This window comes from Schistocerca serialis, chromosome 10, assembly GCF_023864345.2.
Source record: "Schistocerca serialis cubense isolate TAMUIC-IGC-003099 chromosome 10, iqSchSeri2.2, whole genome shotgun sequence".
NCBI lineage: Eukaryota > Metazoa > Arthropoda > Insecta > Orthoptera > Acrididae > Schistocerca > Schistocerca serialis.
The window spans coordinates 84,731,205-84,755,784 of NC_064647.1; the positions used below are offsets into that span (position 1 = coordinate 84,731,205).

The 24,580-nt window shown below is 40.9% G+C and overlaps 1 protein-coding gene and 1 non-coding gene across 7 annotated transcripts; both read left to right on the forward strand.

The window, feature by feature from the left end:
• The first annotated feature begins 122 nt into the window (after positions 1 to 122).
• Positions 123 to 23,390, forward strand: LOC126424782 (CST complex subunit STN1-like). 6 transcript variants are annotated; one of them, XM_050087546.1, is made up of 5 exons: positions 123 to 254; positions 485 to 660; positions 9,637 to 9,767; positions 18,504 to 18,641; positions 22,912 to 23,390. In XM_050087546.1, the coding sequence occupies exons 1-5, from the start codon at positions 241 to 243 to the stop codon at positions 23,086 to 23,088; spliced, it is 636 nt and encodes a 211-aa protein (XP_049943503.1). In that variant the 5' UTR covers positions 123 to 240; the 3' UTR covers positions 23,089 to 23,390. The 6 variants fall into 6 exon arrangements, with proteins under 6 accessions (XP_049943503.1, XP_049943505.1, XP_049943506.1 ...); XM_050087548.1 differs by having other exon boundaries at positions 134 to 265; positions 18,504 to 18,642; positions 22,924 to 23,390; XM_050087549.1 differs by having other exon boundaries at positions 134 to 265; positions 18,504 to 18,642; positions 22,931 to 23,390.
• On the forward strand, positions 9,361 to 9,435 carry Trnat-ugu (transfer RNA threonine (anticodon UGU)). The gene has a single exon. It is a non-coding gene; the product is annotated as a tRNA-Thr (tRNA).
• Positions 23,391 to 24,580: the final 1,190 nt, after the last annotated feature.

The following is a 24,580-nucleotide window of genomic DNA, read 5'->3' on the forward strand; positions in this document are numbered from 1 at the left end:
TTTAATTTTATATTTCAATAATTAAATAAAGTTAACATATTTTCATACTCATTCGCTGAAAAGTAATGTTTTCCAGTTAATAGAGCGAGCAAAAACAACGTATGAACAATTCGTGTAATATCTTTGAGTTTTAATTCCGACGCGCGAAATCTTGCTCGTTTGTAGTGTGATCGAAATCATACTTTTCTTTTTTAAGTCATAATATTGAATGTTTTTGCTGTCATAAACGTATGAAAGTGAATGCAAGGAAATCGGTAAAGCATGAGTTAGTGTGCTTCATCTAAATAATCAGTTGACTTAGATTTACTGTGCAAAATATGTTTCATCAATGCTTAACCAGAATCACATATATTTCAGGAGAGAACATATGATAAGTGATTTGATGTCCGAAAGCGATAACAAAAACATACGGCATTTTTTTTACTTCAGTATGTCTCCTGAGTATTAATAGCTGTAATTTCTAAAATTTCTGTTTTCATTACAGGAGATTACAATCTTGCGACATTCCAGTGAAATTATGGATAGCAGATATCAGTAACATGCGCCAACATCATATTTTTACGTTCGCTTACATTTTTAAAGGAAGATTCACAAAGTCTGTTGATATTATGGGAACAGTGACTTCAAGAGCGGAATATGCATCGTTCTTTATATACATTGGTTGGTTGTTCTTTTTTTTTGTGTGTGTGTGTGTGTGTGTGTGTGTGTGTGTGTGTGTGTGTGTGTGTGTGTGTGTGTGTGTAACTTCTGCTCGAGCGAGTTTGAGAAAGCTCCATTCTTTTTGTGTCACATCTTATGCATTAATGTAAGCACTGAGATACAGAAATGGGAAATCTGGAATGGAATAGCAATAACTCCCACTCCAGCCTCATATATGCCTTCTGCCCCCGCCCGCACCAATGTCTGCTTCTCTTCTCTCCCTTCCACCCGCCATTCCCCTCCATAATTCACCCTCACTATGCTGTACCTAGCAACCCACCTCCTTGTCTCTGCCATATCCTTGCACATGAATGCAGATAGCACTTTATAGAATAACTTTGGATAGCACTATAGAATCTTACCCCACCTCTACCCTTCTGTCAGTTTCTCTCCCCACCTCACATTTTTCTTGCAACCCGTCTGCCCATTCCAGCCGAGATCACTGCTCACTGCAGTGTGGCTGTAGCGACCAGAGGTGATGACAGTGGCCATGCATATGTGAGTTGTGCTTGTGTGTATGTTTCTTCATCTGATGAAGGAAGTTGTCCAAAAGCTTATAATATCCAACAGTGTATTTTAAATGTGCCCATCTGCTGTTCAGCACCACCCCTTGTTAATATATCTTGGAAAATTATGTTTCACGCAGGATTATATTACACTGCATAGAAAAACAAAAAGTAGGATTATTATTATTATTAGTACTACTACTACTACTACTACTAGTAATAGTAGTAGTAGTAGTAGTAGTAGTAGTAGTATCACCACTCGTAATTTGGAAAGGTTCACCAGACTCATTAGTTTCCTGCCTGCCCTTGATATATCTCATGGTGTCTATACTTTGAATGATTACCTTCCTTTTGGCACAAACTACATAGTTTGTTCTTTTTAATTCCACAAATAACAATTTTTTATTAAAAGAAAATACACCATTGTTTTAGAAGATAGTCATTATTTTGTCACTTATGTTCTTATTCAGCATTGCAGAAGATGAAATTCAAAAATTATGTAGCAGCTCTCTTTATCGAAATCATGGTGGCTCAATTTTTTGTGCTGAGGATTGTACTGCCCTTTATTAATCATTTTCTAATCAAATAGCCAGTATATTATTATGGGAATATTTATGGGATTAGTAAATAGCTCAGTACTGGGCTGATAGATCATTGACAACATTAAAATGTTGTAGATTCAAGTCTCCAGAAAGACCCAGTGAGTGATGTCACTAACATGAGAACAGTAGTAAATAACACACTGATAAACTAATGTTACTTCCGTGTAAATAGGGAGTTGCGGGATGTTCATGTTAATACCTTCAAACATATTAAAATCTTGAAGAGATCAGACGACAGTAGGAAGATAAAGCTCTTCTTCATCAGAGATGAAAAGTAACTGGAATGTGTAATATATAAAGTTCTTCCCATACTTTGCTGAGCATGTCTTAGTGATGCCGGAGGTTCCTGAGCTGAAGACTGGCAAGTTCCGCTGGTCCTGTGTCACCTTAAGCTCTGGTCAAGCTTCAGCGACCACCATGCAATGCGGCAGTGGAACATTGTGTGCCACAGGGAATGGGGATCTTGAGTGCTCGGTCTGTGAGGAAGTTAAAAACCTCTATAAAAACCCCTCAATCTGCAGGTATGCTGTGCACTGATGAGATGCTTGACTGTTGAGGTGGAACAGTCATTAGCGGGTAATCTATGGGGACCCTGCCCCACCTCATTTGTATAAGGCTTACCTAGGCATGTGAGGCTCTGTGTAGGTGAAATTTTATTTTCCTAAATGTTCATGAGTCCAGGATGGATCCTTTGAAACGTCCTCTTCCTCCTCCCCGCAGAAAATGTGGCTCACTGGTAGGTACCAACACACTGTCAAACAAGAGGTCTCATGTAGCCAGTCCTCCTGATTCTCAACTCATTCAGAGTGGCGGTAGTTATTGTAACAAAACACATGCTGCTGGCTAGAATATATTTTTTGTAGTCAAATGGAAAGAGGGTAGTTTCGACAAGGTTTCACCCTTGTGTGTTCAAAAGGGTTCAGAGGGTATTTGTGGCTCTTTAATGTCAGTCACGTGCTTGTGAAATGGAACATTGCTAGTGGAAACTTCTAATTCCCAGCAAGCAGTTAACCTCCAAAAAGGTACCTCTTTGGGAGTGTGCAATAGAGACAGAACTCTACAACACCTCGAACTACAGCAAAGGTGTTGTGACTTCTAGCAATGTTGTTGACATCCCCAGAGAAGAACTGGAAAATGAGGGGGCCCAAGAAGGTATTGTTGATGTACAAAATATAATGAAAAGGGTGGATGGCGATCTAGTGAAATTTGACTCCATACTTATGTTCAACAACATGAAACGAGGAGTGGTTGTTCGTCACCTGTGAAGTGTGTCAACAGCTCTGGGGATCACCTGGTCTGGAATAGGGACTGCAGTGTCTTTCTTTCTGCTCTGCCCCCCCCCCCCCCCACCCCACCCTGCCCATTCCTCTACCCATATGCCCCACCAGCTACTGACTTGCAATCATCATGTCTTGTGGGGTTCGAGCTTCACTTGCCCTCAGGGTTGGGTTTTGGAGGGCCTCATAACATCCGAAGAGCTGTGCACCCTAAACAATGATATTCCCTCTCATTTCTGTGCTGCCACTGGTTCATTCTCAGCCATTAACCCCTCTCTCTCTCTCTCTCTCTCTCTCTCTCTCTCTCTCTCTCTGATGTCCAGTGCTGGCAGACACTGTTGAGTGGGAAGTCATTGATGACCTTCATTCCAGTGCCCATTTCCGACTCTGCATTAACCTACTGCGTGGAGGATTGCTTCATCAGAACCCACCAAAATGGGTGGTCAGCAGGGCTACCTGGATGCCATTCAGCCGGCTGGCTGTGTTTGGACATTGCAACAGAGTCCAAGAATTGGTGGACCACATCACACGAGTGATCCATCCTGCCCCTGACTTATCCATCCCAAAGTGCTCTGGTCATCTTAGAAGGTGACCTGTACCTTGGTGGACAGATGAGTGCCATTCAGCAATCTGGGACAGGTATGCAGTTCTTCGACAATTTAAATGCCTTCGTGCAGCAAATAACATAGCCTTTCGAGTCGTGAGAGCCAAGGCTAGACACATAATTACGGAGAGCAAGGAAAAGTTGTGCAATCGTTCCTGGAGTCTATAAACTGTTCCACTTGTTTTACGAAAGTATGTGAAGCCATCTGAAAGATTTCCCGTAAACTCAGTTGTTTACCAATAGCAGCAGTACTGAAATATGTCTCTCCAAACACCACCAGTAAATATCACTCAGATGCTGGCAGAGTATTTTGCAAAAACTATTGCCAACGCAAGCCAAGATCTGTCGTTTTGTCGTTACCACGCGAGTGTAGAGAGGGTCAGTTGTACTTCAGATCCAACATTTCTGAATCTTACAGCTCTCCTTTCTCTATGTGGGAGCTGAAATCGGCACTGTCTGAGACTTGTGACACTGCTCCGTCACGACCAAATCTGGTACTGCATGCTTCAACATTTTCCAACGGCATCAAAGGAAATCATTTTCAAATGTTTTAATCTTATATGGCAGACAGGCAACTTCTCCAACTCATGGAGGGAGGCAGTTCTGGCACCTCTCCTCAAACTAGGAAAAGATCACACATCTCGCAGTACTTACAGGACTATCACCTTAATGGGCTTTGTAGGAAAGACCCTGGAGTGAACGGTTATCTGTCACGCAGTCTGTTTGTTAGAGACCAGGTAACTTCTTCGCCACTGTATGTGGATTTCGGAGATTTCAGTCCACTGTCGATAATCTGACCTACGTAAATGTAACTGTACTGGCATCTTCTTTGATATCAGTAAGACATATGACACTACTTGGGGACACAGTATTCTCGCACAACTGCATCAATGGGGTTTTTATGGTCACCTCTCCATCTTCTTACGGTCTTTCCTGTCTCAGTGATTTTTTAGGACTGGAGTTTGTGACACGCTGTCAAATTCATTTGAGGAGGAGAATGGTGTCCCTCAGGACAGTGTTTTGAGTGTGTTTCTCCCGGCGTATTTCTTCCTCGAACAGTCCACGGGTGTACCGCTGCTCCATAGCGTCCGACAGGCACAATATTTCGGTGATCAGACATGTCGCCATCGTCAGGTGTGCTGAAGAACTGAGCTCCTGAGGGTGGGCAGTCGTATTAAATCCCCTCCCCTCGTGAGGCGTTCTCTCCGCAGTCCGTGCTCGCACACCTAGACGCTGGCATCGGCACCTGTGGTGGCATTGGTGTATTTGCCTTGTCCTCCCTAGTTGCCCCTTCGTTTCCTTTGGTGAGCATCTTTTTAATTAGACTCTATGCTGGTCCCTATGCAGAAGGCCGGCATATACCAGATTCCGTGTCAATGTGGGAAGACTTATGTTGGACAGACAGTGCGCACCATCGAAGATCGTTGCCGAGAACATCAGAGGTACACTCGACTTGGGTACTCCAACAAATCGGCGGCCGCAGAGCACTGTTTGTCCGAAAATCACGAAATGGACTACCAACATACCAGGGTCTTGGCAAAGACATCTAAATACTGGGACAGCGTTGTTAGAGAGGCTACCGAAATTCGTACCAGGGATGGACTCATCAACCGACATTGCGGCTACAACCTCAGCAGGGCATGGGAACCAGCACTGAGTCTAATTAAAAAGACACTCAGCAAAGGAAATGAATGGGCGACTAGGGCAGACGAGGCAATTACACCGACGCCAGTGTCTCAGCGGCCACTGACGCGTGGGCACGGACGGTGGAGAGAATGCCTTGTGAGGGGAGGGGATTTAATACGGCCACCTGCCCTCAGGAGCTCAGTTCGTCAGCGCACCTGATGGTGGTGAAATTTCTGATCGCCGAAATATTGTGCCCGTTGGACGCTATGGACCGGCAGCACACCCGTGGACTATTTGAGTATTTTAAGTGTTACCCTCTTCACTGTAGCCATAAACAGTATCATGTCTGTGGTAAGGAGTCCTGTACCGTGCTCTTCATTTGTGGACAATTTTGTTGTTTTCTATTCCTCCAGTGTTGCGAGAGCTGTCAGTTGCAACATACATTGCAGAGGTTAGAGGAATAGGCTGCCAAAACGGGTTTTCAGGGGCTTTTGTGCACTTGCAGCTAGACTATGGGTGCACTGTGTACGGTTCGGCGAGGCCTTCGATTCGAAGATCATTGACGCTGCTCACCATGAGGGATTCAGCTGGCCATGGGTGCTTATAGGATCATTCCCATACCCAGTCTCTGTGCTGAGGCCGGGAAACCACCAATTACCATCTGGTGGCAGGTCCTCACGGTGCGCCAGGCACGTAAGTCCCTCACAGCTCTGACTTCACCCGTATATCGTACTGTTGCTCACCTGCCTCTGAAACGCCTTTTCACCAACCATCCATGAGCCATAATGCCATTTGGAATCTGCATGCAGCGTGTGCTGGAGTCACTCTGTGTGGAGCAAGTACGCTTCCAAATCCAGGGTTTTAACCGTCTGTTACCCTGGTTACTGGAGAGGCCCAGTGTAATTTTAGATTTGGCGCAGTACGGAAGAGATTGCATTCCTGCTTCTGTTTCCCATACAGTGTTTTCTAATATTTTATACAAGCACTGCAATATGTAGCTGTCTTTACAGGTGGGTTGAAATGGGGAGGACTCTTGGTTGCTCTGTTATTTTTGTGTATCATGTCCACAAGCCCTGATTGCCTCAAGATTTTACTGTGTTCGATGCCAAATCATATGCAATCTTGTGGGCATTGGAGCAGATGAGACATTCTTCCAGTGCTAAATTTCTTGTCTGTTCCGATTCTCTGAGCCCCCTTCACTGTCTGAACCATTTGTACCCAGCAGATAAAGTAGTCCAGAATATTCAGGATGCCCTTCTCCAAATACCATGACTGGAGAAGGAGGGTCTTTCTGCTGGGTACCAGGGTACATGGGACTTGCAGGGGATTAAAGGGCAGATGTAGCAACCAAGGAGGCGTGTTTTGATACCCAGGTATTTGAGTGTGCATGCTGTAACCTTGCTGTTGAGCTCCAGAGTCCTGCATTGGTAGGAGGAAGAGTGGCTGGAAGTAACAGATAGGGAACTACATTTAGTAAAACCCACAATGCGGCTATGGCATACATCTTTCCAGCCATGTCAACAGAACAATGTCCTTACTCATCCTCGTACAGGCCACAGCCCTAAGACGCGGGGTTTCTTGGTCCGGCAAGAGGACACTGCAGTGTGTGGTGCTTGTGGCATACAGATCACTGTGCGTCAAATTTTGTTGGACTGTGTTTTATTTTCCGACCAGTGGGCTGCGGCAGATTTGCCGATGGACGTGCCCCATGTTTTAGGTAACATTCAAATGAATTTGGTTCGAGTTTTAAAGGTTTGTAAATTGTCCAACATTTGTCCCAATATTTTAGAGAGATGGTTTTAATTTGTTAACAGGGTTTCTGACTCACCCATATTATTTATAGGTAGTCAGCCAGTGACATTTGACTATGTGTATCTTTTACCTCCCTCGTCATTTTACTTGTGTTTTAATCTCATGTATAGTTACTTTTACTCTTCCCCCATTGTTTTAGACCATATAAGATAGAGTGATTGTGTGGTCGATTCGGGTGCATGAGTGTGGAACAATTTTTGAAATTTTAGCCACATTTATTTGTGTTAACGAGTGTAAGGGTGCTGATGACCTCACCGTTGAGTGCCCGTGAGCTCCAAACATCATCATAATTCCCATACCTTGATCAATATTTCTGGAGTAATTAATGCAACAGTTGTTTCAAATTGACTAAGTCAGCTGGTAGTGGAGGTAAACACAAACAATCCTTGAAAGCTCCCATTAATACCACCATTGTTTTAGAGTGCTTTTTTAATCTTTCTGTGAATAGTTTTGTAATAGATTAGGATACCCAACACAACATTCATAATAAGTATGCTTTGGGGGGTTTACTGTGAGTTTAAGAATCTTTATTCACTGCGTGTATTAGTTGATAGTTTGAAAGCATTATTGTTAACAACTTTAGAAAATAGGGCAAAACATGTCTTACATGTGGATGTACCAGTTTCTTATTTTGTTGTTGAGTATTACTTTCAGGCTGAGATGCAGCCACAAGGACTTGCAGTGGTAGTTGAGGAACTGTTGCCAGTATCTACACTCTAAACACATTATCATGTGATTCGAATTTGCCACAAGTTTCTACATTGGTAGGTTGGCTAGAGCTAAAGTGTCAGGGGCTCTTGCGTTGCATGCTGATGTTGGCAGTTCATTGCCATTCATCATAGCCAATCAGGTGATATATACTATGGTAGCCAATGAGAATTAATGAATCTAATGGTTTCTTTCAGCAGAAGATATAATTTGATTACATCTGTTTTCGATATGAGAGTGCCGGATTAATATTTATTGGTATGGTTATTATAAATTTTAAGGTTAGTTACTGCTTTTCGTTCTTATTTGGTGTATGGCAAAAATATAGATGTGCTGACACACTGACCTGAGGCTTAAGTTAGTTTGAATGTGACAATTTGGTTGAGAGTTCACAAAGCCAACAAATGTGAATGGAAGAAAAATTGATCTTCTGACAGACTGACTTGTAGTGTGGCCTGAGGCCTAGGTTAGGTTGGGATGTGATAATTTACTTGTGAGGTGGCAAAACCACTGGGCGTCAAAAAAAAAAAAAAAAAAATTACAATTGCTATAACAGACTGATGTATAATGTAGTTTGTCATACCAATAACATACTTGTCGATCTTATTTTGCCAAAAACTGCACTGGCATGATTAAATTCTTACCTAATAGAGCAAAATACCAGATAACTTTATTTACAAACCATAGAAAATTACAAAGGAGCATTCTGATTTGCTACCACCAACTGACCCACAGTTTCTTGTAATCAGTTCCCATCCTTATCACACAAGGTATTACCAAAATAAGCATGCAATACACCAGCCGCTGACACTGTAAATGCACTTTTGCCATTGGATAGTTTTATTTGAATGTTAAATAAAACAATGAAATGATAATTAAATGGACACCCTAGCTGCAAACAGGCGTTGATGTACTTCATTGGGGACATGTTGAAAATGTGTGCCCCGACCGGGACTCGAACCCGGGATCTCCTGCTATTAGGCTCCATTAGGCGCACTACGAATGTAGTGGTGTTGACATATTGGGAATGTGGATCTCACGGGGAGCGTGCAAGGGATAAGTCCCTGCAGACGCACTATCCTCTGTGCCCGCGGTGGCTCAGATGGATAGAGCGTCTGCCATGTAAGCAGGAGATCCTGGGTTTGAGTCCCGGTCGGGGCACACATTTTCAACATGCCCCCAATGAAGTACATCAATGCCTGTTTGCAGCTAGGGTGTCAATTTAATTACCATTTCATTTCTAGCAAAGCTGCATGGTCATCCACGGTAACTGTTCTTTCGGGAACAGATACTACCGTCATATACAGTTAAAATATGCCTTCTCGGCCATTGACCTTTTTGTGCGAACGCACACGCTATGCCCGAACTCGTACGGGACTTGGTAGATTAATCTGCCACGAGTAATGAGTATGATGGGCAAACATCTATTAGGCGCACTACGAATGTAGTGGTGTGGACATATTGGGAATGTGGTTCTCACGGGGAGCGTGCAAGGGATAAGTCTGTGCAGACGCACTATCCTCTGTGCCCGTGGTGGCTCAGATGGATAGAGCGTCTGCCATGTAAGCAGGAGATCCCGGGTTCGAGTCCCGGTTGGGGCACACATTTTCAACATGTCCCCAATGAAGTACATCAACGCCTGGTTGCAGCTAGGGTGTCCATTTAATTATCATTTCATTTCTAGCAAAGCTGCATGGTCATCCACGGTAACTGTTCTTTCGGGAACAGATACTACCGTCATATATAGTTAAATAAAACAGACTTGTAGGATTGATTTTCATGGATGTATTCTTGTATTGCAGTGGATGATGGTACAGGAGCCATTGTATGCAAACTTAATAAGAACTTAAAAATAGATGAAGAGAGGTATGAAGAACTTCTGCTTTCAAAGAGGAGAATTGCTGAATCCCCTATGCCAGCTCACGTGAAGCAGGCAAGTTATGAAGTTTTATTATTTCTCTGATTAGCTGTGGTTTACAAATCACCAGTATTAAAATATTTAAATTCTTCATTATTTACAAGAGCTATTATGGTCCTCTGTCCAGTATCACTCTGTGACGTTCCTATTTCTCGCGTGTCATGGTTATTTGCTGATTTTAACATTTTGTTTGCCTTTCTTTTCTGTTATCTTGCTGTATGTTGATCCATAGAATATTGATAATCTCCAACAAAAGCTGATCAAATACTGGGCTATTACAAATGATTGAAGCGATTTCATAAATTCACTGTAGCTCCATTCATTGACATATGGTCACGACACACTACAGATAAGTAGAAAAACTCATAAAGTTTTGTTCGGCTGAAGCCGCACTTCAGGTTTCTGCCGCCAGAGCGCTCGAGAGCGCAGTGAGACAAAATGGCGACAGGAGCCGAGAAAGCGTATGTCATGCTTGAAATGCACTCACATCAGTCAGTCATAACAGTGCAACGACACTTCAGGACGAAGTTCAACAAAGATCCACCAACTGCTAACTCCATTCGGTGATGGCATGCGCAGTTTAAAGCTTCTGGATGCCTCTGTAAGGGGAAATCAACGGGTCGGCCTGCAGTGAGCGAAGAAACGATTGAACGCGTGCGGGTAAGTTTCACACGTAGCTGCGGAACTCAACGAATAAAGCAAGCAGGGAGCTAAATGTACCACAGCCGACGGTTTGGAAAATCTTACGGAAAAGGCTAAAGCAGAAGCATTTCTTAAACAGGAGATTGGAAAACCGATGGATCGGTCGTGGTGGAGATCATGATCAACAATTCATGTCATGGCCTCCACGCTCTCCCGACTTAACCCCATGCGATTTCTTTCTGTGGGGTTATGTGAAAGATTCAGTGTTTAAACCTCCTCTACCAAGAAACGTGCCAGAACTGCGAGCTCGCATCAACGATGCTTTTGAACTCATTGATGGGGACATGCTGCGCAGAGTGTGGGAGGAACTTGATTATCGGCTTGATGTCTGCCGAATCACTAAAGGGGCACATATCGAACATTTGTGAATGCCTAAAAATACTTTTTGAGTTTTTGTATGTGTGTGCAAAGCATTGTGAAAATATCTCAAATAATAAAGTTATTGTAGAGCTGTGAAATCGCTTCTATCATTTGTAATAACCCTGTAGATTCAAAGAGTGGAAAGAACAAGAAAAGGAAATCTTCATTTGAATATATTGCTTTTGAAATGACATTGCTGTCTGCACTGGTCGTTAACATTTCAGTGGTGGCTCTTGCTCCATGATGTGTATCCTGGAACTTCACTAAAATCATTAATATTATTTTTAATCCTAACATGCTGAAAGATCAGTTTTGCTGTGGAGAACAGCCTGCATCATTCGGAGTGATTATTCATGTACTGTTTGATCACGATTAGTTAATCCTTTTTACTGGTTCTTCCAGTAATGGGGAAAATTTGCACTAGTTGGAAGAGATTCATTTGTCTGAGTGCTGCAAATATTTCTGCATGTGTCACCTCTGCTTTCATGTAAGCACAAAACATAAGTAATGGTTCCAGCATTGCGGGAAGAAGTCAGCGCTGCCTTCAACTCACCGCTATCCCCTCAGCAATTCTCATGCAGGGACAAAGCATACCTTCTGCCCTTCTTGACAGCTACTGCACGAAGGGTCAACTTATCGTGGCCAAATAACTAAATCCTCAATGGTAGTCAATGCTTTTGTCTTCTTCTTCTTCTTCTTCTTCTTCTTCTTCTTCTTCTTTTTTTAGCATTATTGACAATTAAAATGTTTCAACTCTATGAGAGATGATGGATGTTCGTTTATTTTCAAGTGTAGACTTTCGTGACAAGATTCTCTTGCTTGTCAGTCAATCTTGGCCAATTTCAACTGTGTCATGGAGGAGATCTTACCATGAAATTTCAATCACCAACTTTCTCTTCTGAATGTGAAAATATGTTACTGTTGGCAACCTACAAGCGTAGAAATGATCATTGAAATAAAATAAGAGAAATCACAGCTCATATATAAAGTTTTAAGTATTCATTTTTCCCATGTGGTGCTAGGGAGTGGAACGGCAGAGAAATAGTCTGAAGGTAGTTTTGTGAGCCCTCTGCCAGGTGCTTAAGTGTGTATTGCAGAGCAGTCTTGCAGATGTAGAATACACATTTCCTCAACAGTTGGTGTTTGAACATGTAATGATCATTATCAAAATTATGATGATTTATACATCTGCATATCAATGGTCTGTTCTTTAGCCTGATTATGATCTTTCTGTTCAAAACTTGTAGCACAATAAAGAAATTCCCGAAGCAGTTGTCAGTGTTTGTTCTAGCATTACTTTTGTATACTGTGATTGGTGTGCAAAGCAAAGGTCAGATGTGTACCATAATACAAGTTCGCTAGTATAAAACTATAGGTGGAGAGAGGCAACAGTGTTTTAATATTAGTGCATGTTTTGTTGTTTAGTCAATGAAGAATAATAGTGATGTACATCCTGCTCGAACTGTTAGTCCATTCTTCATGAACTCTTTGGCTGTGCAGTAGAATCTCTGCTGTAGGATATCATATAGCTTCTTCTTTTTCTTCTTCTTCATTCTTTCTTTATTTCCTTTTTGGAGTGGACCTGCCTTCTTGCATATAACACACATATTTTCATTTTTTTGTGGTTTCATCAAAGCATGTTGGGAATCTGAGCATGTAATTTTCAGCTTTGAACAGGGAGTGTAAAATTATCTTTATTTTGTGTGTTACGTGAATGGTCAAAATGGCTATCAGTAAAAAAAACTCTGATTTGCTTTATACGAACATGATAATTTTGTAGATGTGTAGGGAGGTATAGGTTTGTAAATAATAGCAACATGACACACTTGAATGTTGGGCATATGTGTTCATAATGATTTTCAGTATGCATAGTATGTTCGTTAATTTCCCCAAAAACCATTGTCACACCTTGTGATTGACAAAAAGTAACTGTGGAGTACAGTTTTTCATTAGTTCACCTCAGTAACACTGCTTAATATTTATAATGCGATTGCAAAGCTGCACAATTTACTAGCCAGCTACTCAACATTGTCTACATTGTTATGTAGATTTAATCCCAACAATGAACTGAGACATTCATGAACTGTACCATATGAATTTCTGTAATGTTCAAGGTCAACCCATTTAGCAGAAACCATGATTATACGCCATCATGTGTATTCTACATCTACATCCATACTCCGCAAGCCACCTGACGATGTGTGGCGGAGGGTACCTTGAGTACCTCTATCGGCTCTCCCTTCTATTCCAGTCTCGTATTGTTCGTGGAAAGAAGGATTGTCGGTATGCCTCTGTGTGGGCTCTAATCTCTCTGATTTTATCCTCATGGTCTCTTCGCGAGATATACGTAGGAGGGAGCAATATACTGCTTGACTCTTCGGTGAAGGTATGTTCTCGAAACTTTGACAAAAGCCCGTACCGAGCTACTGAGCGTCTCTCCTGCAGAGTCTTCCACTGGAGTTTATCTATCATCTCCGTAATGCTTTCGCGATTACTAAATAATCCTGTAATGAAGCGCGCTGCTCTCCGTTGGATCTTCTCTATATCTTCTATCAGCCCTATCTGGTACGGATCCCACACTGCTGAGCAGTATTCAAGCAGTGGGCGAACAAGCGTACTGTAACCTACTTCCTTTGTTTTCGGATTGCATTTCCTTAGGATTCTTCCAATGAATCTCAGTCTGGCATCTGCTTTACCGACGATCAACTTTATATGATCATTCCATTTTAAATCACTCCTAATGCGTACTCCCAGATAATTTATGGTATTAACTGCTTCCAGTTGCTGACCTGCTATTTTGTAGCTAAATGATAAAGGATCTATCTTTCTGTGTATTCGCAGCACATTACACTTGTCTACATTGAGATTAATAATGCAATCAGAATCTTTTCTGCTTCATGACTTTCAGTTACTATAGAAGTATCATCTGCAAACAAAATGGGCAATTAATATTTATGGGCAAATGATTCACATAAAACAAAAACGGAATAGGTCCTCAAATAGGACCTTGGGGACACCTTGTATTGATATCCATGTAAAAGGAAAAGTTTCTATACTTGAAGAGATAATTAGTCTTTTTATTCTGTTATAAATGTTTGAAATAAGTCATCGTAGAGTTCTGCCCCTAATTGCATACCTATGTAATTTGCAGATGAGCAGGATGTGGTTTACCAGTTTAGAAGCTTTTATACGGTCACAGAAGATTTCTGCAGCTTTGTTCTTCTTGTCTAGTAATGAGCTAATCTTATCAGCAAATTTTTTTCTCTTGCTGGAAGCCAGATCTGTAATTGAAAAATACTCTCACATTTTGCAATAAAATTTTATATCTGGGTAGCATATTATTTTCCAATTACTTTTGAGAGGATTTGAAGAAAACAGCAAATGCAGAAACAAAGTCGTGTATTACAGAAAAATTGGAAAAAAATCCATAAATGAAATGTTTATACCATGTGTTTATATGATTTTGTCCAATCCAGTAAGGTCACTGAGAATGCAGTATCTGAATCAGATTTGGTCTATGACAGCATAGCTCAATGTAGAAGTGACTGCTAAATGGCTGTCCACTAGTATGAATGGGCACTGACAGAATTTGACCAACAGTGAGTGTAGTCATCTGGTGGTACACCATGCCGGTGAGCACAACATGTTCGACGACATTTGATGCTCACTTTAGGATGGTCTACAGTTCCACAGGTCTATGATTCTTCACCTTCATTGTTTTGTCAGTAATTTGTTTTGCTCTTCTGTTTCTTGTGCTCCACTTCCCTTTCCTGTTATCACTCAGATGTACAGTTAGTGGACGTGTACATACACTAATTCATTGTTTTTATTGGTACAACTTAAGCATGAAATGAGAGAACAGTATTCTGAAAATAAAACTGCGGTGGTTGAGTTTGTACATGACAGGCTGTCAGTAGACCAGTTCCACCTGTAACAGGAGCGACGCTCCCGACCGTGCCGCTGCCATAACCAGTCTGTTCTGTTCCTCTCAGATGTTGTGGCTGTTTCACAGTGCTGTGTTTCTTTGTCGGAAAGCTAATGTTTTAGAAAGATTGATGTTATGAATGACGATATACAGATTAGTAAAATAGAATAGTAGGAGAAAAAGTTACCAGACTATATGTTTGGGGAGAATGAGTAAACAAACCCTCTCCATTCCACCTGTGTAAAAGAACAAAACTGTTGTTGAAATGCTAAGATCATAACTGAGGTATGTGCTTGGCTACTCGGACTGATTAGCTATTAAAAGTCTCTCAGACGTATAGGGAGGAGATGGGATGATACCTTAATTTGCATTAAACTTAAACTACTAGTCCCACAGTCGCCTATCGAAATGGTTTTCTTGTCTGTTATCGCACATTAAGTTATTAATGTCATGACCTTTTTTTGTGGATTGATGAGTGTAAAGGACATAAACATCTGCTACTTCATGTTTTAATGGAACTATGATGTAGTCAAGCTCTGGTTCCGAGGGGTGACCCTATTTGGCATTGCCCAACACTCTTTATAAAGTGTGTAATATGTGCCCGTGGGCCATCACCTCAAGAAATTACATTCAAGGAAAGACTTGGTTTGTCTCCATAAAGCGCACATCATCATCATCATCATCATCATCATCATCATCATTATAGTAGTCGACAGGCCACACCTTCCTGGTTTTCTTTTCAGGGTGGCATTTAAAGAAGCTACTGTTTTACTGAAAGAAATGTGTCCAAATTGAAATACACTAAACTCTCACTTATCCGGCCCTCAGTAGTGTATACTCTCAGCAATCTGGCCCAAATCGAAAATGGTACACAACAGTGAATTATCATAAACAACAATATTGTTAGTGAACTACAAAGTTAAACAATGCTGTGCATATTTGAAATTGTGACATTCTTTACAGTTCAGAATCATTTCTTCTAAAGGGAAACAAGTTATGCTACACCTTGACATTTTAGATAAGTTGAAATGAAGTTCTTCACAGAAAGTCGTTGCTGACAAGTACAATCTAGGGAGGAGTGACTATTTGAGACATCAAGAAGAAAGATGATGTTATTCAACAATATGCAACCCGAATGGATAGTGAATTGGGAAAATGTAGGGTTGTGCGAAAGTGTGAGAATGGAAGTTTGAACAGTGCAGTTATGAAAGTACACACAACTTGTTAGCAGTAACAGAGGGTTGGTTATCAAACTGGAAAAAACGACACAGCCATTGGCAGCTGACGGTCACCGGGGAAAGTCACTTGGCTGACAAAGGAGACGTAGATGAGTTTGTAAATGAGATACAGAAGATAATAGATGAAGAGGATGTAACTGATGATGCCTTGTACAATGCTGATGAAACTGAGCTGTTTTTCAAGATGCTTTCTTCAAAAGCATTAGCTGCCAAGAACAAGAAGTAAGCTCGTGGGTGGAAACAACAGAAACAGCTTGTAATCTTAATGGTGTGTTGTGATGCAAATCGGAGTCATGAACTACCGCTTGTGCTGACTGGGAAATCCCAACAACCACTTTGTTTTCGACACAGTGACATAAATACACTACCAGTGCAATATTGCACTTAGAAGAAACTGTACACAGACAGAAAAGTATTCTCTTGGTGGTTCCACTAAAGTTTTGCACCAACAGTGAGAAAAGAGCTGAAGAAGAAAAATCTTACATTGAAAGCTCTCCCTGTTATTGACAATGTTGTCAGTCATCCATCTGATTTGACTGTAAAGTTTGGTAGTATGCAAATACCAATGTCTCTTCCATCACTCAGTTTGACAGTCTTGCTTCAGCACAAAGAGAATTTTGGAATCAACTAAATGTCATTATCAAAATTGTCTTCTTGCTGAACGAATGTGAAAACTTCTGTACTGAGACTATGCTGAAGATGTGGAAAGCAATCAACTCATGTGATGTTGTTTTCCAAGCAGCCGAAGCAAAGCGTAAAGTGGAGAGCACTACGATAACGAAGACCTGAAGATAAGTGTGGCCATCTATTGATGTAGAGTTGAATTCAGTACTGAACAACAGTGATGAGCCAGTCAGTTCGGAATCATCAACTGCTGATACTTTGCACACTGACATGTTCCACATGCTTCCAGGAAGAGGGGATATTGATGAAGATGATATTGCTAAGTGGCTCATTGAGGAAGACTGTGAGAAAGACCAAAGTTAAACAGACGAAGAAATAATCAAAAGTGTGCAGGAAAGTATTGATGACAGTGGTGAAGAAGAGGACATCAGAGGAGAGAGCATGAAGATTTCTCACACTGCTGGTGCTGAAGCTACAGACATCTTCCTGGAGTACATTATGCAATAAACAGATACACACAGTACTGAAGTAGTGCTTGTAAAGAGTTTATGCAATAAAGCATGTCCCATCGCATATCATCTTTGCGACAGTTAAAAGTTTCATAGTGAGTGATACTGCTGTATAACTACATAAACATTCAGGAAAAAGTTTTCTTTGAAAATAAATGTATCTTTGGACTTAATAAAGTATATCCCCTATGTTTTTAGAATTGTATCTTTGGGTATTTTTAAAATCGCATCTTTGGATTTAATGAAGTATATGTCACCTGAATAATAATAATAATAATAATAATAATAATAAAATCATACACAACTATCTAAGATAATGGCTTAGAAAAATTCGCTATAGAAGAAAAAGTACATAAAATGGAGAGAGCTTATGGAATAACTAGGAATGTCTACTACAAAAGGTGTCTGTCTAAAAATTTGAAGATGCAGCACTACAACATAGTAGTAAAACCAGAATGTCTTTATGCAAGTGAACGTTTAGTACTCGAACTACAAATTACACCGACTTGAAGTCCTAGAAAGAAAAATCATTCAAAAAATACTTGGACCACCAAAAAATACAGAGGTATGGAAATTAAGAAGCAATGAAGTAGTTTATCGCGACATAGAAAACGTAAATAAAACACTACGAAAGAGGTGACTGCTATTTTTTGGACACTTATACAGAATGAACAGCAACAGGTTAACCAAACAGATTTTTAAATATTTTTAGGACAAGAAGTCAACAATAGTCTGGATTCAAGAAGTTAGGAAAGTTTTGGAAAGAAACAACATAAGTGAAAAAGATGCAACAGAAAAAGAGAGTTTCAAGAGGAAAGTGTTAAAAATGGAAGGATTCCAAGGCAAGAGGGAGAAGAAGACAGGGTCAAAATGGTCTGAGGAGAGAAAAAGGATACATAGTGAAAAGATGAAAGAATACTGGAGGAACAAGAAAGAACAACAAAGAAGAAAGCATTGAAACTGGTGTGTGGTCCTTAGATGACGCAAAGAAAAAAAGAAAGAAGAAGAAAATCATACACATTTAATAACCCAGCAGTTCCATTATCTGGCACCTACGTATGCAAGGAACTGCTATGTTAACGAGCGTCTAGGGTATTTATTTTATCCACCATTACATACCCCAACACTAGTAATCTATACACTTGATACATGTCATATGCATCATAGTACCTGACCACACATTGAACAGAAACGTTTTTGAGTGGAATCTATTTCTCTGTTTGTTTTTTAATATTAATTTCTGTGTGATTGTGAAACCTGATGAATATTTTAAAAAACCAACATTTTGAATGAAACAGCAACTGTAAGCAGAAAATAACAACTGTTAAAATGTTTATTGTGGCTGAAAACCTAATTTGCAAGAAAACATTGTATAGGTATTTTGTTTTCACAGGCAAGACTTTCTTTTATGGAAAAAGTGATGACAAAAGCTGACGCAGCACGTGAACTTTTGGATCTGGGCACAACAGTACATATTCAGGGCAAGGTATACGAGCGTTACGAGAGGCGCCAAGTGTTCGTGACAGACATCTGTATCCTTACATGTGCACTGACATCAATCACTTTTATTGTCTCTTGTAGCATTAACGTTGTCTGTGAAACACTTTTTTCTTTTAGCTCTGATACCATTACTTTCACTAAATCTTGTTTTCCTTGCATGCAATATGAAGTAACTAATGTATATGTTTGACTCATTGGGTGAATGGCAAACTAAGGCCTGGAGTTCAACCCTTAGTCAGCCATAAGATTTTATCTGTCTCTCCCATGACTTTCACAGCCGATGGTGATTAGTTTACACTGATGAGCTGAAGCATTGTGACCATTGTGCAGCATGAGACTGAATGCTGCCTGGTAGTGCTACGAGCACATGATGTGGCCCGGGAAATATGTGAGCAGAATAGAGCAAATGGGGAATCATTCTAGCAACTACATGTACTGAAAATTGGGAATGTACTGATGTGAGTAAGTCTGGCAAAGGACAGATTGTTATGTCCAGCACTTGGGAGCAGGCAGATTGTAAACAGCAAAGCCAGTCAACAATTCACATGAAACTGTCATGAACATCTATGGAAGGTGGTTGAAGTGTTGTGCTGGACAAAAATACACTTGCTGACGCTATGGTGGGTGCATTGTTTTGCTCTGGGAGGGGACCGAGTGGATACTATAACACGGAGAATATTATTTCAGTTTTTTATAACATAGATAAGAAAATTACTTTGTCCAATCCATTTCGTGAGTATTTACTACTGTCTCTCAACATTGTCTCGCTTGATACAGACAAAATTAAAAGTCTCTCACTCTGAGTATGTGCAATAGTAACCTTCGCTTATAGCTCTGCCTAATACATTGATTACACAACTGGCATACTAGAAGACGATGCTGTCATCTTAAGTCAGTGCTCACTGACTGGGGCAGGATGGTTCTGTGCTTGGCGGTAAATAGACAAGTGCATGCGGCGGCATAGTGAAATGTTTGTAGGCCTGGCTGCGTTGCTGTTGCTCATTCGTTGATGCAACTTGCAGCGACTATTGTTTCTTGTGGTCGTGTTGCGAGATATCGACCTTCCTCAGGCACCTCGCTCTTCAGACGACAGCACGTAAAGGACAGTGAAATCATGAGTAGGTGACAAGTCCGTGAATATCCTTGTCTCATAATAGAATGTGGAAGTCAGAGACTTGCCAGTCTATAAAGCAGCATAGATCTGTGGCAGACCTGATGGCATACTACAATGCTGCAGCAGGCAGAAGTGTTTTGAAGCAAACTATACAGCACACACTGTTGAGTGTGCCCCCCCCCCCCCCCCCCCCATCAGACGACCACTATGTGGTCCCGCGTTGACCCGATGACATCGTCAGTAGTGATTACAGTGGACATGGGATTGTCGACACTGGACTGTGGATCAGTGGAAATATGTCTTGTAGCTGGATGAATCATGTTAATTGTTACAGCAGATCAACATTCAGGTCTGGATACACTGCCGTCTGTGTGCTCAAAATATGCACCACTCCGATATCACGGGCCTTTGTAGGCAGTGTTATGGTATGGGGGGCATTCACCTGCACTTCCGTGGGCCACTGTGAGCCGTAGCTGTGGCTACATGAACATTATTATGGACCACCAGCATCCCTACATTTTCCAGCAGGATAATTGTCGATCTCACAAGGTCATAATTGTCTTACAGCTGTTTGAGAAGTGTCTCGGCCACAGAATTTGGTTGATCTAAACCCAATGGAATGCGTGGGGGTTGCTGTCGGGGCCAGTTCCGCACCCACAAACCATCAGTCTGTGATTTATGGGAATTGTGTAGTCTGTGTGTAGATACCGGGTGCCACACACTTCTGGAAACTGACTGAGGACTAATTGAACAGTTGCTGCTATATTGTATTCTGAAAGTATACCACTACACTATTAAACTAATGGGTTGTCTCATCAGTGTATATGAAAAATGGCAAGAGGCATGGTGGTGTGGGGTGCACATTAAATTATATGTCCACCTAAAACTGAGTAAGGAAGCCAGTTCAAAAGCTGGAGCAAGGATGCCTAATGAAGTGCAGTAGTGTCACGTGAAGCTTCAGGAGGTCAGTGATCTTTGTTTGAGCTCCTACTCTCTTTTCTGCCCACCCATGCTTCTCCCCCCCTCCCCCTCCCCCTTTTCAACTCTGTTTCCTTTCATCTTCACAGCTGGTGGGTTCCTCTCATCCTGGGGTCTGAGTGACCTGTCTTCCCCACCCTCCCTTTCCTGACCTAGGATGGCTTATGTGCTTTCATGTGAGTCTGTCGGTAGTACTAACATTTCTGCTGAATTACTAGCAAACAATTCTGTCTCAGTTTTATAATGTTCTGTAGATTAGTTGTGGTTCAATCTCTCAACTGAAGGCCAAAACAACAACATCGACAAATTTTGGTACATTAAGTCTCATTTCCACAGGCAATGATACTACCACACTGGCCAGACAGGTGGCCTCTGGAACCACCCTACTGTCTCAGTGATGCCAGCTGACCTGACAGAAAAATTAAAAATTGTTTAACTTGCTGGCCACATGCACCTTCCCCCACCACCATTCAAGACTTTCAGAAAATGCTACTATGTGGAGCTGTTCTCATTCTGCTTTTTTTATTGGACAGCACCTTTCATTTATGTATGTGAATAGTTAGTGTCATGTTGAATGAATGAGCTTTGTCTTCAGCTAAGTGACTAAATACTTTGTAAAGTGGCAAACTGTTCTAAACCTTGTGATGGGGTTCTAATAACAGCCTTCAGCAGTTCTTTATAATCGGCTGTAATAAAGAAACACAACATCATTGTAAATGATGATGATGATTGGTTTGTGGGGCACTCAACTGCGTGGTTATCAGTGCCCATACAAAGTCTCATTTTTTATGCAGTCCATTGTTTTTACACTGTCCAATCTAGCCACTGTCACAAATGATGATGATGATGATGATGATGATGAAGAAGACAACACAAACACCCAGTCCCTGGACAGAGAGAATCCCCAACCCGGCCCGGAATCGAACTTGGGACCCCGTGATCCAGAGGCAGCAACGATATCCACTAGACCACGAGCTGCGGACTATTGTAAATGACGTAACATTTTCCAAAAGTTTCATAACTGAGAGTACGGGCTTGTCGAAATTCGTATTACTGCATAACAATCAATATTTTGAATATATTGTATTATGATGAAGTGGAATTATATTTTTTTATTTATCTCTTCAGAGATATAAAGCTGGCTTTGACCTAATTAAAACAGCATGTAAATATAATAGTGCTCTTGTTGACACAATCACTGAATGATGAATGTTCCGCACAGTAGTAGAAAATTTGGTGATAAAATTAAGTAAAGAATATAATATATTTACAGTATCTGTGACCTATCAGAGCCTTGACTAACTCTAAAAATAAAAATGAGGCAGAACTTTTGAGAGAAAAGCAGTACTTTGCAATATAACTACAGGGTATTATAAGTACCAGGCACAATTTCAAGTGAAAATATAGAAATTGTCTTTTTAGAAAAGAAGCGAGCATTCAACAGCAATAATAAAGAAGTCTGCAGTTGCCAGGTGTCCCAGCGTTATGTGGAATGTAAGGCGAGCTGCCGTGTCATGTCGCACATATGCCTAATTTTGCATAGAACAAGAAATGTAGCTCAAAAGGATTTAGAAAACAGTTTTTACTTATTCATTTATTTTTCGAACAACGCTTTGTCCTGTGTCAACAATGATGTTACTAGTGTGTTGATGCTCCCCAAGCAATTTCAACGAGGAATACGTTTTCGTACTTGTTATTTGTGAGGCTATGTTCTTCTGGTTAACATTATGTTTATGCCTGCATGTCTTATTTAAATTGATGCTGTTTTGAATATAGTACAAATAGGAACTCAGATTTGCATGTGGAAACACTGACTCGTCTCAGTGGGTGATAGGGGGGGGGGGGGGGGGGGTTGCCTGTGCAAATTATTGTTGCCTGTGGAGAGATGGCTTTACTTCAGGTGCGAACCAGGATGATTAATAAGTGGCTTTTCCATCTGAGCAAGTACTCCAACCGTAATGACCTAACAACTGGCGAGTTGTTCAATTCTCATCTTCCTTTTTCTTTTGCTTGAATACTTACCTTTGGTTGTTTCTCAGTTTAACACAGTTTCCATTTAGTTAATTTGTAGTTGTTCATCTTGTTTATTACTGAAAAAGTGTGTTAAAGTCGCATGCAATACATGCTATTTGACTGATGCAGTCTGTCAGCTCTTGGCAACAAGTTTCACTGCACTTGTATCGATTCCTTCAACCTTAACACACATTTATCTGTCATCAAGAGCTTAGAAGAAGAAGCAGATCACATTTTGAAAGTTTGTGCATTGTATAAGATGTATGACCGCGTAGAATCTGCCAGGAAAGCTAAGACTCTGGATTTAGTACTGGAAATTTCCCATTTTCCAGAAAGGCAACATCGACGAGCATATGATCCGTGGATTATATAGGTTAACTTGTTATGCAGAACTTCTGATTTTACCTAAAATTCCTTCTGTACCATTTCTTTTATTTTTATGCTTTGCTCTCTTGCTCTTAGTTTTACCCCATTGTTTTGTAAATTCATTTTTACTTTTTGGGCAATAAATATTTTTTTTTACTTGGTTGGTTGGTCTGTGAATGGTTAAACGTTGATGTACATAACAGTTTTTGTTGATGTGTTTTAAGAAAATATATGTTTAGATGTTTTGACCAATGAAGAATACAGCATTGTGTTTTTTCTGTGATTGTTAAATAAATGATATTATCACTATTTATTCTGTGTGTAAATATTCTTCTGTTTTGTGTGTAATGGCATACTTTAATATCCTTAAATGCTTTTACTTGCCGTGTATAAACAGCTGTTTACACTTGTTAATGTATGTATTTAGTTGATGAATCTGTTTCGCTGTAAACCTCAGATGCTGGTTTATCACTTATACCTAGAACCTCTCTATGCTATGAATAGGTAACAATAACCTTTACAGTATATCATTAGGTTCAGTGGCACCTTTTGAGACGGTCTGATAAACACTCTCAACAGTTGTTCAGTGTTATTCCAACATTTGAGGCACTGCTCTCAGGCCTCTTTTGAAATACTCTAAGGATAATCCCTCATAGATATCAAACAAAATAACTAATTACAAAAGCTTTTTAAAGTGGGATATCTCGGGAGTGAAGACTGCTACATATACACAGCAAGCTATCTGTCTGCCAAGTTGCCACTGCCAAATTGTGGCTGAGAGTCAGCTGGATTACCCAGTTCCCAAGCATACCATCTAATACAGTTCTTGATTTTGATTGCTTCAGAGTGTGTGTGGCTTGGATTCTTCCTAACTGCACCAGTTTTTGTGAGTTATGCAGTTGGAAACTCTCCTTGCAACATATGCCTTGTTTCCCATAGTCTCCCCCCCCCCCCCCCCTGCCAGCCCAGCCTTTGCTAGTCCCTGACCTCCCCCTCTCCTGCTCCAACCACTCCAGCCTGATACACATCTGCTGTTAACCCAGTGCGCCTCCAAAGTCTTTTCTCCTCTCCTCTCCTCTCCTCTCCTGCTCCTTTCCCCCCTCCCAGTGCAGCCTCTCCATGCTGCACCTAGCAGCCCACCATCCTGTCACCCTCACCTCTACCATACTTACCCCCACTATTTGCCCCAGCCGAAATCACTGTTAACTCTGGTAGTGTCTCACTGGCTGGAGATGAGAGTGACTGTGTATGAGTGTATATGAATGTGTATGTGTTTTTCTAAATCGGAAGGACTGTCCAAAAGTTTAATCTAGTTTTACAAGTGCCTGTCTGCTGCTCAGTGTCACCTCTATGTGGTGAACGACTTTCTATCCTCTTCATATTGTTGTTCTGCATAAATTGTGATAGGTATGGTCATTGGATGGTACTTCATACCAATACTAGCTACTCGTTTTTGTATTCTGTTTATATATGAAGCAGTGGGAAAGGTACTATCTGCA

Bases quoted from the DNA above. Each gene is read 5' to 3' on its own strand.
- LOC126424782 (XM_050087545.1), top strand. From the start codon at position 231: ATGAAAGTGAATGCAAGGAAATCGGTAAAGCATGA. The intron at 266-484 runs GTTAGTGTGCTT...TTTTCATTACAG, and splicing joins AGGAAATCGGTAAAGCATGA to GAGATTACAATCTTGCGACA. The intron at 661-9,636 runs GTTGGTTGTTCT...CTTGTATTGCAG, and splicing joins ATCGTTCTTTATATACATTG to TGGATGATGGTACAGGAGCC.